Source organism: Cyprinus carpio, chromosome A21 (assembly GCF_018340385.1).
Source record: "Cyprinus carpio isolate SPL01 chromosome A21, ASM1834038v1, whole genome shotgun sequence".
NCBI classification, from domain to species: Eukaryota; Metazoa; Chordata; class Actinopteri; order Cypriniformes; family Cyprinidae; genus Cyprinus; species Cyprinus carpio.
Window position 1 is genome coordinate 21,880,642 of NC_056592.1, and position 15,709 is coordinate 21,896,350.

General features: G+C 40.9%; 1 protein-coding gene across 1 annotated transcript in view; it reads left to right on the forward strand.

Moving 5' to 3' along the window:
* Positions 1 to 14,748, forward strand: part of LOC109088645 (protein transport protein Sec24A-like) — a 29,938-nt gene extending 15,190 nt beyond the window's left edge. Inside the window, exons 4-22 of the mRNA XM_042711329.1 lie at positions 3 to 175; positions 250 to 343; positions 536 to 544; positions 597 to 723; positions 798 to 907; positions 2,315 to 2,427; positions 2,509 to 2,627; positions 2,706 to 2,761; positions 2,834 to 3,040; positions 3,615 to 3,738; positions 4,393 to 4,551; positions 4,622 to 4,795; positions 6,699 to 6,809; positions 7,931 to 8,106; positions 8,183 to 8,320; positions 9,199 to 9,303; positions 12,043 to 12,135; positions 13,578 to 13,681; positions 13,764 to 14,748. Coding sequence (XP_042567263.1) covers positions 3 to 175; positions 250 to 343; positions 536 to 544; positions 597 to 723; positions 798 to 907; positions 2,315 to 2,427; positions 2,509 to 2,627; positions 2,706 to 2,761; positions 2,834 to 3,040; positions 3,615 to 3,738; positions 4,393 to 4,551; positions 4,622 to 4,795; positions 6,699 to 6,809; positions 7,931 to 8,106; positions 8,183 to 8,320; positions 9,199 to 9,303; positions 12,043 to 12,135; positions 13,578 to 13,681; positions 13,764 to 13,878 — 2,307 coding nt within the window. The 3' untranslated portion in view covers positions 13,879 to 14,748. The remainder of the gene's footprint in view (positions 1 to 2; positions 176 to 249; positions 344 to 535; positions 545 to 596; positions 724 to 797; positions 908 to 2,314; positions 2,428 to 2,508; positions 2,628 to 2,705; positions 2,762 to 2,833; positions 3,041 to 3,614; positions 3,739 to 4,392; positions 4,552 to 4,621; positions 4,796 to 6,698; positions 6,810 to 7,930; positions 8,107 to 8,182; positions 8,321 to 9,198; positions 9,304 to 12,042; positions 12,136 to 13,577; positions 13,682 to 13,763) is intronic.
* Positions 14,749 to 15,709: the final 961 nt, after the last annotated feature.

A 15,709-nucleotide genomic window follows, 5' to 3' on the forward strand; every position in this document is an offset into this window, starting at 1 on the left:
AGCCGTCTGCTCAGCTGAGCCCCTCGTTAGCGGCGTTAAGCCTGCAGTCTCAGCCTCCGGAGGCCCTGAGGGCCATCAACCTGCTGCAGGAGCGGAGCCTGCTTCCTCCAGGAGCCGTGACGCCGCCGGTGCCCTGTCTGCCGCAGGACCTGCAGAAGCTCAACTGCAGCCCAGAGTCAGTGCCCTCTCTCACACATGCTCTCGCTGTCGGTTCTGTGCGCTTCTCTGACGGTTTGGTCTCGTCCTCAGGGTTTTCCGCTGTACTCTGACCAGCATCCCACAGACTCAGTCCCTGCTGAACAAAGCGAAGCTTCCCCTCGGCCTCCTGCTGCACCCATTTAAAGTTAAAGTCTTATTGAGTTGTGTGATGTGATTCATAAACTCATAAAAAAAAAAAAAAAAAAAAAAAAAAAAAAAAAAAAAAACACACACACACACACACACACACACACACACACACTCACACACACACACACACACACACTCACTCTCTCACACACACACTCACTCTCTCACACACTGAGAGACAAGGCAGTCTCTCAGTGTGTGAGACCGTTGATGGAAATGATCTGATCAGTTATTACTCCCCTCTGCAGCAGCTGCCTGTAGTGACCTCCAGTAACATCGTGCGCTGCCGCTCCTGTCGGACGTACATCAACCCGTTCGTGACCTTCATGGACCCTAGAAGATGGAAGTGTAACCTGTGTCACCGAGTCAATGATGGTGAGCCGGTGTGGTGATGAGTGATTCTGGGGTTTGAGAGTAATGATGTGTGTTTTTGAATCGTGTGATCTCAGTTCCAGAGGAGTTCATGTATAATCCGGTCAGCAGATCGTATGGAGTGCCTCACAAAAGACCGGAGGTGCAGAACGCCACCATCGAGTTCATCGCCCCGTCAGAATACATGGTGAGTTATTACAGTTTTTATTTTATATTTTCTAGGGCTGCCCCCTAAAAGTCAGCTAACCTTTAGTGTATGAGAAGAGGCTTGGTCGAGCAAAATACATGGTGATTTATTACTTTTTTTTTTTTATGTTTTCCAGTGTATGATAAGAGGGTTGTTGTGGGGTAATGTTGTCAGTGGTTGAGTGATAGTTAAAAAAAAGAATCCACAGGAAGTGTTGTGGTGTAGCTTTATGAGGTTAAAAATCTTATTGATTGTTCAGTGAATTATGTATTGCTTTCTATATGTGTTATTTTCGTCTAATTTTAATTTACATTGAATCTAATATAACCAAGAGAAATGTGTGCTCTTCAAGTGTTTGGACAGATGGAGGCGCTCACTTGCTCTTAAAATACGCTGTAATTTTGCTCATACAAATAAGAGTAATCCATCTTTGGAATCTGTAAAGCCTCTACTTTTTTGTGTGTGTGTTTGTATGAGCACAATACCGCGGTTTTGTAAAATAATGAACAGGATGCGCTTTCTGCCGTCTCGGTCTCCGTGAACTTGAACACGAAACTCTGAATACTCGCCTTACAGATATATATCTGTAGAGACTGAAATGTCTACTTTCAAATGAACCAATTCAAATCTGATAAAACTAATATTCTCAGATGATATAATCCTGCAGGCACATCCACTGCCGCGGAGATGACGAGTCAGTGTCACCGAATTCATCTCTTAATACCAAAAAATTTAAAGGTTATTAAAATGTTGATGCAGTTTAGTCTGACTGTGTTTCCCTGACAGTTTCATCATCATTACTTCTGCCGGTGCGCTGTGGCAAGCTTTATGTATGCACTTCAGCGCTTATTAGGCTTTGTAGGCAAATAAAGGCTCATTAGCGTGATTTAAATGGTTTATTAATAAATGTGCGATCAGTCGACTAACGCTTAAAATGAACTACTAGTCGACCAGAAAAATCTTTAGTCGAGGGCAGCCCTGATATTTTCTGTTTTTGTTGTAACTTTAAAGTTTTAGTCATTTTGTTGTATGTTTTTGTCTTTTTTTTTTTCATGAGTTTTTTTTGTCTAAATATGAAAAGTTTTTATTTTTAGAATTTTTTTGTTTTCATTTTTAATTTTAGTTCAAATGTAATTTAGTCATTTTATTGTGTTTTTGTAATATGTAGTAGTTTTTTTTAATGTCTATGAAGTTTTTAGTAGCTTTTTAGTAGTTTTAGTTAGTTATCATAACCCTGTTTGCATGTAGGCACTGACAGACACTTCTGTCTGTAACATCACAGAATAGATCTGTCTGAGTGAAGAGCCATGCAGCATGTGTTTATGAATGTGAAAGTTCTCCGTACAGAGTGTGAGGTGATGTGTCCCTGTAATGGCAGCGATCTGAAGCGCAGTGTTTTGTCCGCAGCTGAGGCCGCCGCAGCCCGCTGTTTACCTCTTCGTCCTGGACGTGTCTCATAACGCGGTGGAGACCGGGTATCTGGATGTGGTGTGTCAGACGCTCCTGGACAGCCTCGACTCGTAAGTGCTTGCGCTGATGAAGCTGTGTCCGCTGCGCTTGAGCTCGCTCGTCAGAGTGACGCTTGTTTCTTTACCGTGAAGGCTTCCCGGAGACGCTCGGACGAAGATCGGCTTCATCACGTTCGACAGCAACATCCATTTCTACAACATGCAGGAAGGCCTGTCGCAGCCTCAGATGCTCATCGTGTCAGACATCGACGGTAAGAGCGCTCTCCCGTCAGTACAGAAGTGCAGTGAGGTCTCAGAAGTGAGCTGACTGTCGGCCTGTGTTCCCTCAGATGTGTTTGTGCCGACGCCGGACAGCCTTCTGGTCAACCTGAAGGAGTGCAGAGAGGTGAGTGAGTGTGGTCTGGGCTGGTCAGACGTGACTCTGGACGCTCTGATCTCGATGCTCTTGTCGTTGCAGCTGGTGCAGGATCTGCTGACGAGTCTGCCGCAGATGTTCGGTCAGACGATGGAGACTCAGTCTGCTCTGGGTCCGGCGCTGCAGGCCGCCTTCAAGCTGCTGTCTCCCACCGGCGGACGCATGTCTGTGTTCCAGACGCAGCTGCCGACCCTCGGCATCGGCGCGCTCAAGCCCAGAGAAGAGCCCAGCCAGAGAGCCAACGCCAAGGTTTGCCTCCTGACTCCATCGATCGATCCATCAGTGCTGTAAACTGTTGTGAGCCTTGGGTTCAATGATTACTTAACCCCGAGACATTCACACTGGCAAAAATGACACGGTTTGCTACTTTTATCATTTATTAGGACTGTCAAGCGATTACAGGGGTCATGAACTGCCTTGTTATTATTTTATTCTGTTCTCTAGGTACACTTACGTAATGAAGATTTTTACATCAAAACATCATAATTTAGCAGTAATGGGCTATTTTCTGTCCTGTTTTGAGCCCTCATCTGAACGCTCTGTTTGGATCGAGGATTACAGACTCAGAAGTAAACACCCACTGCTCTGATTGGCTAATAGTGGTGTGTGATTTAGGTTAAAAATACATAAATACTCAGTTCATATCAAACAATCTGTAATAACAGACAAAGCAATAGTGAGCACATAATAAAAACAGATCCTCACACTCGTGTGTTGCGACACTACTGTCAGATCCAGTGTAGTCTCTAGGGGTGGATGCATCGCGATTCTCTCGTCAACGATTCAGAATTTCCGTCTGTTCTGTGGTGGTCTTCCTCTGTAGGACGTGCAGCATCTCAGTCCTGCGACGGACTTCTATAAGAAGCTGGCTCTGGACTGTTCTGGTCATCACGTGGCCGTGGATCTGTTCCTGCTGAGCGCACAGTACTCTGACCTGTCCTCTCTGGGTCAGTCACTAACTACTACACCTTCACACATCACTTCCTCTCCTCGTGAAGCGCTGTCTACTGAGGCTGCTTCAGGAGCACTTCTGAGGGACCTGACCCATGTTTGACAAATACATCAACGCTGTAAAGCCTAAAAACAGAACTGTTCACTGAACCCTTAAACAAATGTTTGCATGTGTGTGTTTTTGAGTATCCTATTTGATCATCAGGGTTTTATGGCTTGTGTAGTCTGTTACAGTGAGAATAGGGAGGAAAAACAGCTCAAGTTTATTCAGAGACTCAAACTGAGCAAAATTATGAATTTACTGCAGATGCTGATATTTCTACGATGAGATTCTGCTGCTTGTGATGTAAATCAGTACAGTAGAGCTCTATATCTGCAGTAATGTGTCTCAGTGAGATGAGATGTAAATGATCCAAACATATAATGCAGTGATTGAGAGATGAAGAAATAAAGGCTCCTCAGAAGATGTGAGATGTTCTGGAGGCTTGTGAAGATCATTCCTCCGCTGAGGAACAGTGAAAGTAAAGCTTCTGGAAACAAACGCTCCTCAAAAGATCCTGATGATCAGATTTGAGACTCTAAAACATGATTGATCCAGTGATGTTTGTGTGTGTATAAACTCTAACGATCGATCCTTCGTCTCCTCCTGGGCTGTATATCCAGATACTCGGCCGGAAGCGTGTATTTCTACCCTTCATACCACAAGCAGCACAACCCGCCTCAGACGGAGCGCCTCCAGAAGGATCTGAAGAGATACCTGACGCGCAAGATCGGCTTCGAGGCCGTGATGAGGATCCGCTGCACTAAAGGTGTGTGGAGTGAAGCGTCGGTCTGAGTCCAGCCCTGCTGAGCACTGACGTGTTCTTCTGTCGTCTGCAGGTCTGTCCATACACACCTTCCACGGGAACTTCTTCGTGCGCTCCACCGACCTGCTGTCTCTGCCCAACGTGAACCCCGACGCCGGCTTCGCCGTGCAGATGAGCATCGAGGAGAACCTGCTGGACCTGCAGACCGTGTCCTTCCAGGCCGCGCTGCTCTACACCGCCAGCAAAGGTGCGCGCCGCTCCACTGATCATGTGACGTGTCATGTGACGCTCGACTGATCATGTGACGCTCGACTGATCATGTGACGTGTCATGTGACGCTCGACTGATCATGTGATGCTCGACTGATCATGTGACACTCGACTGATCATGTGACATGTCATGTGACGCTCCACTGATCATGTGATGCGTCATGTGATGCTCGACTGATCATGTGATGCTGACTGTGCGACTGATCATGTGACGATCATGTTGTCATGTGACGCTCGACTGATCATGTGACACAGTGTCATGTGACACTCCACTGATCATGTGACGCTCGTGATCGTGTGACGCTCAACTGATCATGTGACGCTGTCGCTGATCATGTGCTCGAAACGATCATGTGACGCTCCACTGATCATTGACGCTCGACTGGTCATGTGACGCTCGAATGATCATGTGACGCTAGGCTTGATTGTTTGACGTGTCATGTGACGCTGACTGATCATGTGATGTGTCATGTGACGTCGACTGATCATGTGACACTGACGTGATCATGTGACATGATGACGCTCGGTCATGTGACGCTCGACTGATCATGTGACGCTCTACTGATCATGTGACGCTCTACTGATCATGTGACGGTCGACTGATCATGTGACGGTCGACTGATCATGTGACGTGTCGTGACGCTCGAATGATCATGTGACACAGACGTGTCATGTGACGCTCGACTGATCATGTGACGCTCTACTGATCATGTGACATGTGACGTTCAGTCTGATGATGTTGTGACGTTTTCTGATGATGTTGTGGTGGTCGACGACTGATGATGTTGTGGTGGTCTGATGATGTTGTGTGTGTCGTGACGTCCAGACTGATTGTTTGTGTGACGCTCGACTGATCATGTGACGCTCGACTGATCATGTGACACAGACGTGTCATGTGACGCTCGACTGATCATGTGACGTGTCATGTGACGCTCAACTGATCATGTGACGCTCGCCTGATCATGTGACGCTCTACTGATCATGTGACGTGTCATGACGCTGACTGAAACATGTGACGCTCGACTGACATGTGACGTGTCATGTGACGCTCGACTGATCATGTGATGTGACGCTCGACTGATCATGTGACGTGTCATGACGACTGAACATGACGTGTCATGTGACGCTGATCATGTGACGTGTCATGTGACGCTCGACTGATCATGTGACACTCCACTGATCATGTGACGTGTCATGTGACGCTCAACTGATCATGTGACGCTCGACTGATCATGTGACGTGTCGTGACGTCCAGACTGATCATGTGACGCTCGACTGATCATGTGACGTGTCATGTGACGCTCGACTGATCATGTGACGTGTCGTGACGCTCGACTGATCATGTGACGTGTCATGTGACGCTGACTGACATGTGTCATGTGACGCTCGACTGATCATGTGACGTGACGCGACTGATCATGACGTGTCATGTGACGCTCGACTGTGTCATGTCGTGACGCTCGACTGATCATGTGACACGACTCGACGTGACGTCTCGACTGATCATGTGACGCTCGCTCGACTGATCATGTGTGACGCACTGACATGTGTCGTGTGTGACGCTCGACTGATCTGATCATGTGACGCTCGACGACTGATCATGTGACACGAACTGATCATGACGACGTCATGTGACGCTGACTGATCATGACGTGTCATGTGACGCTCGACTGATCATGTGACGTGTCGTGTGAACTCTCGACTGATCATGTGACGTGTCGTGACGCTCGAATGATCATGTGACATGACGCTCGAACTGATCTGGTGACTTGACTGATCATGTGACACAGACGTGTCATGTGACGCTCGACTGATCATGTGACGTGTCGTGACGCTCGACTGATCATGTGACGCCGACTGTGCTCTTCTGTGCTGTTGCAGGAGAGCGGAGGATCCGTGTGCACACGCTGTGTCTGCCGGTGGTCAACTCTCTGTCGGACATCTTCGCTGGAGCTGATGTTCAGGCCATCACTGCTCTTCTGGCCAGCATGGGTACGGCCTTCAGACCATCTGACCCATCATTCATCTGCATCTGACTGTTGATGAACATGACCTGAAAAAAATGGGAAATAGAACCTAAATATATAATTAACTATCGAGAAATATGATGTGATTAAAATATAATGAATGTAAACTAGCAATAAACGTCAATAAAATGTAGATTATAAAATATAGAAAAGAAAATAGAAAATAATATAATAAAATATAATAAATGCAATATATAACGGAATAAATACAATAGAATAGAATAAAAATAAAAATAGCAATAAATGTGAATAAAATGGAAAGTAGATTATAAAATATAATAAACTGAATAAAACAGAATAAATCTAATAAACTATTAATAAACATTGTGCGTAAAAATGGAAAATAAAATATAGAATATAATAAATATGTAATTTGATGTGAATCAAATAGAATAAATAAAAACTAGCAAAAAACATGAATAAAATATAGATTTATAAAATATAGAATAGAAAATATTTTAATAAAATATAAATATAATATAAATAAAATATTTTAATATAATTTTAATATAATATTAAACAAAATAAATCTAATTAATTATTTGTAAAGATGATTTGTGTGAATTGTATAGTATAGAATAAGTTTTAAAAAAAAAATAAATATATAACTACAGTAAATGAGAATAAAATGGAAAGTAGATTATGAAATATGAAATATAATAAACTGAATAAAACAATAAAACAATTAAACTATTAATAAAATGGTGTGTAAAAATGAAATACATATATAATTAAACTATTAATATGAATTGTGTGTAATAATGACATGTTGATATTATAAAATGTGATGTAGAACAAATAATCTCAATAAACATAATGTGAGTAAAGTAGAATATAGAAGGGAGAAGAGAATAGAGCAAAGGTGTTTCTGAAAAAGTATGCATTCAGATCATTCTGAGTTTCTTTCTTCTGCAGAATGCTTAAGATCTTTAGAAGAATATAGAATGCATTGATATAGAATTGAACTGATGAGCGGTGAATATCAGGTGCTGAAAGAGGCTCTTATGTTGATTTGAAGCTGATCTCGGGCTCCTGACTCGAGGCTTTTGATGGACTGTGTGTGTGTTTTGATGTGCTCTGCTTCAGCCGTGGATCGCTCCGTGACGGCGAGTCTGAGTGACGCTCGTGACGCTCTGATCAACGCAGCCATCGACTCGCTGGCGTCCTACCGCTCCTCAGTGCTGACCGTCCAGCAGCCCGGCCTGCTGACCCCCGCCTGCCTGCGTCTGCTCCCGCTCTACATCCTGGCCCTGCTCAAACACGTACGTCCCTGACCCCCCGCCGTCACACGCCGCCTTCACGCTCTCATAATGACGTCTTCTCTTCCTCTGCCTTCAGAAAGCCTTCCGGGCGGGCGGCAGCACCCGGCTGGACGAGCGTGTGTTTGCCATGTGTCAGCTGAAGCACCAGCCGCTGGCGTACCTCATGATGATGGTCCATCCGGGGCTGTATCGCGTGGATGAGCTGACAGATGAGGTCAGTCCGGCGTCAGATCTGTGGGTCTGTGTCTTCAGTAATCGCTGGGATCTGATCATAAATACATGAGTCATGTTCTTCATATCAAATGAAGGCCTGTATTTTTACACCATATTAAATTGGGCTGGTTTTTTTAAAAAGTAAGTTTATTACAAAGAGAAAGAGTTTTAACTGTGTCATTAGTGAGGTTTTATCTAATTTTATCTAAAGCAAACCTATAAGAGGTGTTTTTGAGCAAAATGTGTATGTGTTTTCTCTCTGTTTTTATGTGATCAGGATGAGTGTGTGTCTTCATCAGGTTTGTAGAAATGTAGCACTGCATCAGTGTCTCAGCAATGGATGCTCTGCAGTGAATGGGTGCCGTCAGAATGAGAGTCCAAACAGCTGATAAAAACATCACAATAATCCACAAGTAATCCACAGCACTCCAGTCCATCAGTGAACATCTGGAGAAGACAGAAGATGAGACACATCCAGCATTAAGACGCTTTTAACTCAAATACATAGTCAATAATCCATAATAACTCTTCCTCCAGTGAAAAAGTGTTCTGGTGTGAATCAGGAGAGAAATCTGCACAGATCAAGCAGCGTTTAAACAGCTCTAAACAAATATGTGTCTGGACTCTGATGTGAGAGACAACAGGAGATGCACTTTTTCACTGCAGGAAGTGTTATTATGGATTATGGACTCTTGATTTTAGCTGAAAGCGACGGTTTAGAGACAGATTTTACATCTCAAGACGTACGATGGGAAAGATGATGATCGTAAGCTGATCTGCTTTCATCTCAGCTGTGTGAGGATCAGCCGCGGGTTTGTGCAGACGTATGTGCCGATGCTTTAGTCTGAAACTGAAGTGATATTTGTCTTCTGCTGACAGGGGGCTCTGAACATCAACGATCGCACGATTCCTCAGCCCAGAGCTCTTCAGCTGTCCGTGGAGAAGCTGAGCGGAGACGCGGCGTTCCTCATGGACTGCGGCACAGTGAGTGCACACACTTACATTTATATTTAACCTGAGGTGGGTATAACGAGTTACATTTACTTCGTTACATTTACTTTAGTACATTTTTTGGGTAACTTATACTTTTGGAGTATATTTAAAGATGGGTACTTTTACTCTTAAGTACATTTTTAGTGAAAAATCTGTACTCTTCGTTACTGTGGGCCACGCTCCTCTCGTTACTTTATCTTAATGTAATATAAGTTATAAATGCTTCAGTTTATTCCAAACGCGCCGTCTACTTTTCTCTGGGCAATGAGTGATGCCCATTCGTGAATGATTCATTCTTTTGAGTCAGTTCTGTTCAAAGCTTGATCAAACCAGTGAATTGATTCGTGAATCAGTTTGAATGATTCGTTCAGTTCCCGCCACGCGTGCTGAGCATCTGAAGTGGTTCACTCAGATTTGTAACAGAAAGTTTAAGAACATGAAGAGCGTTGAAGACGTGGCTTTGGATCTACACTGAATTGAAAGCAGATCTTCAAAGGCTATTGTTTGCTACTGATGAAGATCTTTATTAGATGAACACCGCGTGTGCTGTCTCAACAGGTATAACTGAGGCTACATTCGATTACAGTACACGATACCACTATGACATCACCAGTTTGCTGTACGTGTAACTTATACATTAAATACAATGTATAATTTTTACATTAAATAATCTGTCACAGAGTATGAAATGAATACCCTCGAAACCCGCGTTGATTTGTTCGTTGATGTATGGGTTCGAATGGATTCGATTAGTATTGATTTTTATTGATTTTTTAAGATTGTTTAAATATACATTTAGTATGAATTTGCAGAACAGACAGAAGAAGATCCGTCGATGTGCATTTGGTTTGTTATGTTCAGATGTTCAGTAACTTGCCGTGTGAGGAGTATTCACTCTTCTCCGTGTCAGAGGTTATTTATATAAAACATAATTAATATACTTTAATATATAATTTAATTCAGTGATGCAAATCTGAATTTTCATCAGCTGTTACTCCAGTTTTCAGAGTCATATGATCCTTCAGAGATCATTCTAATATACTGATTTATTACCAGTGCTGGAAACAGTTTTGATGCTTAATACTTTTGGAACCTGTGACAGTTTGTTTAGGATTCTTTGATGAATAGAAAGCTAAAAAGAACATCATTGACAGTAAATCAACATATTGGAATGATTTCTGAAGGATTATGTGACACTGAAGACTGGAGTAATGATGCTGATGGAAAAAAAAAAAAATAAAATATAAATAAAATATAAAAAAAAATATATATATTATAATAAGAATATATATATATATATAGTATATTATATATATATATATATATATACTATATATTGATAGGTATTTATTTTTTTTTTTACATACATTTTACTCTATATACCCAAATAAGAATAGACTATTAGATATTTTAGTATATGATCCAAAGTAACTAGTAACTGACTACTTGAGTAGTTTTTTTTACTTTCCCCACCTTGATACTTTTTTTACTCTTACTCAAGCAACTTTGAAGAGAATATTACTTTTGGTTTTACTTGAGTAAATATTTCTAGAAGTACGTTTACTTGAGTACAGTTTCTGGGTACTCTCCCCACCTCTGCATTTAACCATTTAGCAGACACTTGTATCCAAAGCGACCTGATGAAGAGTATGAGAGTCTGCATGAGTGTGTTTTATGATTTGTTTGGCTTGTTTTGGTATAATGTCTTGATGTATATGGCATATGAGGAATATGTGTTATCTGGGTTAGATGGGAGTTCAGTCTTAGTAAGGTTGAGCTGAAGGTGATGGTCATTCATCCAGCTAGAGATGTCTTTGTGAGGTTGTTCTGTGGGTGATGGTAATTTATGGTGATATGGAGTTAATTTGAATTAGTGTTTAGTGTTATTAGTTTAGCAGTGATAGGTTAAGCCATGCTTCTGAATGACAGATCCTAATGACGTCATGTAGATGGAGAAGAGAAGCGGTCCAAGTACTGAGCCTTGAGGAACCCCAGTAGCAAGAAGTTGTGACTTAGAAACCTCACCCCTCCAAGACACCCTGAAGGACCTATCTGAGAGGTAAGACGGTTCCTGAGATGCCCATCTTCATCTTCACTGCTTTTGAAGCCAGACTGGTTGCTGTCCAGGAGGTTGTTCTGTGTAAGGAACAGAGAGCTGGTTGAACACGACTCGCTCAAGTGTCTTTGCATTGAATGGAAGAAGGGATACCGGTCTGTAGTTTTCTAGAAGTGCTGGGCTTAGAGAGGGTTTTTTCAGCAGTGGGGTTACCCGAGCCTGCTTAGAGAAGAGAAGAGAAGGTTTTGAAAAGTGTGTGAGAGTCAGAACAATTGTTGATTTTGTTGTGGTAGTTAGGGCTGTGACGGTGGCAGATTTTTACCACCGTGATGGTAATGGGACCAACTACCGCCGGTGACGCGGTGTTGAGATATATATATATAATATTAAATTAAATATTAATTTAAACGTTAAACTGAAAAAATAATGGCCTGCACAACTGCTGCTTCTGTCACTCTTTCTCTTGACAAGAAGTGTTTATTCCCAACCTGCCAGTCTGAAGGAAACGCTGTGAATGGTGTTTGAGGTCATTTGTGAAGTGAAGTCTAAATAAAACAATTTGCAACTATTACTGTTTGTGACAAAGGACCAAACAAGACGAACATTTAAAGGGTAATCTACAGCACTTATTATGCAGTTTTCATCAGCTTTGCTCTTTCTCCGCTGCTCCTCAGGTCATGTATCTGTGGGTGGGGAGAAACTGCAGCCCGGTGTTCCTCACAGAAGTGCTGGGAGTACCGAGCTACGCTGCCGTTCCTCTCAACATGGTAAACTCTCTCACAACCACTGCATCAGTCACTTTACTGAACACTGCAGCCTCTCTGGTAACAACCTGATGTTGTTCATGTGTATTTTTAAATGTTTTTGCATATATACAGTACAGACCAAAAGTTTGGAAACATTAATATTTTTAATGTTTTTGAAAGAAGTCTCCTCTGCTCATCAAGCCTGCATTTATTTGATCAAAAATACAGAAAAAACAGTAATATTGTGAAATATTATTACAGTTTAAAATAATTGTTTTTAAATGTATTATACTTTAAATTATCATTTATTTCTGTGATGCAAAGCTGAATTTTTAGGATCATTATCACATGATCCTTTAGAAATCATTCTAATATGATGATTCATTATCAAAGTTGGAAAACAGTTTCTGCTGCTTAATATTTTTTCAGAACATGTGATACTTTTTTAGGATACTTTGATGAATAAAAAGTAAAAAAAAAGAAAAAAAAGAAGCTATGTTTTTAAAATATAAATATTTTGTAATAACAATATACACTACTGGTCAGTAATTTGGGGTCAGTAATTTTTTTTTTCTTTCTTTTTTTTAAATAAAATAAATACTTTTATTCAGCAAGGATGTGTTTAAATTGATAAAAAGTGATAGTAAAGAAAAATATATTATTAGATTTATATTATTATTATTTTTTTTATTATAATTTTTTTTTTTTTTTTTTTTTTATTATTTTGTTATTTCCCCTTCTACTGTATTTCGTTGCCTTGTGCCCACTTGCCATGACAATAAAGTTGAATCTAATCTAATCTAATCTAATCTATTAGAATTTTTTTTATTTTGAATAAATGCAGTTCTTTTTAAACCTTTTTCATCAGCAGAACTGTTTCCAACACTCATAATAAATCAGAATATTAGAATGATTTCTAAATGATCATGTGATAGACTGGATGTTACATGTGACACTGAAGGCTGGAGTAATGATGCTGAAAATTCAGCTTTGCATCACAGGAATAAATTATTTTTTTAAAGTATATTCAAATAGAAAACTATTATTTTAAGTTGTAATAATATTTCACAATATTACTGTTTTTTTTCTGTATTTTTGATCAAATAAATGCAGGCTTGATGAGCAGAAGAGACTTCTTTCAAAAACATTAAAAATAGTAATGTTTCCAAACTTTTGGTCTGTACTGTATGAATATTTCTCTTTCATGAATGATTGCTGGATTGCATTAGAAATGATTTTTTTTGTATTGATTTTTTTCTTTTTTTATTGGTTGCTGGATCCTGAGATTATTTTTGTGCCAGATAAATATTGCTCTGATTGCAAAGTCATTTTTTATCAAAGTAGCTCCCTGTGAGCAGCTCAAGAGTTTATGTGCTGGCTTGTATATCATCAGCGGTGTTATCAGTATCTGTGAGTAATGAGTCAGGAGAGTGATGTGATCGTGGTGTGGTTTCTCCTCTCAGAACCAGCTTCCGGAGCTGGACACGGCCAGATCATCACGACTGCGAGCGTTCGTCGACTGGCTGAGAGAGCAGCGGCCGTTCCACCCCATCCTGCACGTCATCAGGTCAGAACACGCTTCATTAAAAAAAAAAATTCATGCGGTCTGAATGACGACGAGAGTCTGACGCTGCTCTCTTTGGTTTCAGAGACGAGTCTCCGCTCAAGGCTGAGTTCATGCAGAACATGATCGAGGATCTCAGTGAATCCGCTCTCTCCTACTACGAGTTCCTCCTGCACCTGCAGCAGCAGATCTCCAAGTGATCCAGACGCCGAGCTGCTGTGTGTGAGGCTCCGAGCGCAGATCCTTTCTAATGTATCGCCTTGAACTAAAAAACAAAAATGTAGAAGAATGCTTTCTTATGAATTTCTTACGACCTTTGTAATTAGTGCTATTCAGAATGAGCACTTTATAATTAGTGTGGTTATTGTCACAGGTCTGTCTGTGTTGGTCAGTCATTGTTTTAATTGATGAGGAAGGCAATGCAGTTGAATTCAGTATCTGGCTGAAGTGGGGCTCGGGCACATGTTCACAGAGAAGACACGCTCTGTGTGTGACGTTTAACACACACGCGACCCTGTGACCTTCACACATTATAGAAACATGTATATTGATAAACCTATATTATATTCAAGATTGTTAATTTTAGTGAAAACATTATTCAGATGATGCGAGATGATAAAAATCAACTGCTTGGGACTTTTTTTTGTTTTTTTCTATGAAGAGATTTTTAAGAACTGGCTGAACCTATGAGAGCTTTAGGTGAAGTGATCAGCTGACGGTGTGCTTAAAGCTTGAAATATAATCCAAAATACAGAATAAATACAGAGTTTCTCTGCTGCAACGAATAGAGTTTAATGTTGAATGTCTGTGAGTGGAGAACTGATGAAGGTAAGAGTATAATCTGAGCTTCGGTCATATTCAGTCCATCATTCAGAGGAATATTTTTTTATATTTGAAAACAACACAAAAAAATCCTCTTGTTTCCTCTGCGGTTGTTCAGCTCGTTTTAGCACATGACAACTGTGTTTTTGAGAAATGATTTGTAAATTCTCTGCAATTTTGTACATGTGAACTTTCTGAAGGAATGAAGTCATTAAAGAGGAAGTCTCGTGTGAGCTCTCCTGAACATCTCCACCGTTTCCAGTTCCTTTGGCATGCTTGCTTTCATGTTCTCTCGTTCAGAAACCTGAGAAGACCAGCATCATCCTCATCATCCTCATCATCAGTGTCCCTCTCCTCGGTCAGGACCTGCTCTCTCTATAGCCGTCTGGTCAAACAGACGAGCAAATGGGTTTTTTACGCTTGTAATGAAGCAAAGCTGTACTGAAGTGTGTATTTTAGGTTATATTTTCGAGCAGAAGCAGTGAGGTATATATCACAGGCAGCTGGAGAATCAGTCTAAATATTAATTATCAACACCTTTTTCACATGAAACACAGATTGTTCTCAAAAAGAGTAATTTATAAACATGAAAATGCAGGCAATTCCTAACCCAAAGTTCAGATACAGTTTAGTTTGGTTCCATACTGTAATAAAGAAATGCTGGAACTGTCTCTGTGTGAATGACGCGCCTGATGGCTCCTCCCCCTTCATAGTGTAGCCCCGCCCCTGCCTGGAATCAACCCCTTACAGAATAATGATAGAATAGAAGTCCAAATAAAATGTAACTTTAGTACACACGTGTATTTATGCACAACTACTGTTTGTCTCATATCAAGAACTGAAACAGAAGTCAAAGAAAAGACTGAAGAACATGCAGAAGCCTTCATATCAAAAGGTTTTTATGATCAAATTCAGTCAAATTTGTGCAAACAAACCTTTCTCTAAAAAATATATATATATATATATATATATATATATGCATAATATTATATATCTATATAGGTAATATAACAAATTGCAAATTTGAAGGCTAAACAAGTACATTTTGCATAAAAATCTTAAAACTGCATTCTTGACACAAAAACAGAATTTTTTTATAAGTTATAGTGGATCTGGGCGTCCGGCATGACACTCCTCTCAGCCAATCAGATTCGAGAACCAGAAAGAACTGTTGTACAAATAAATGCCCTGCTGGAGAAAAAAAACCCG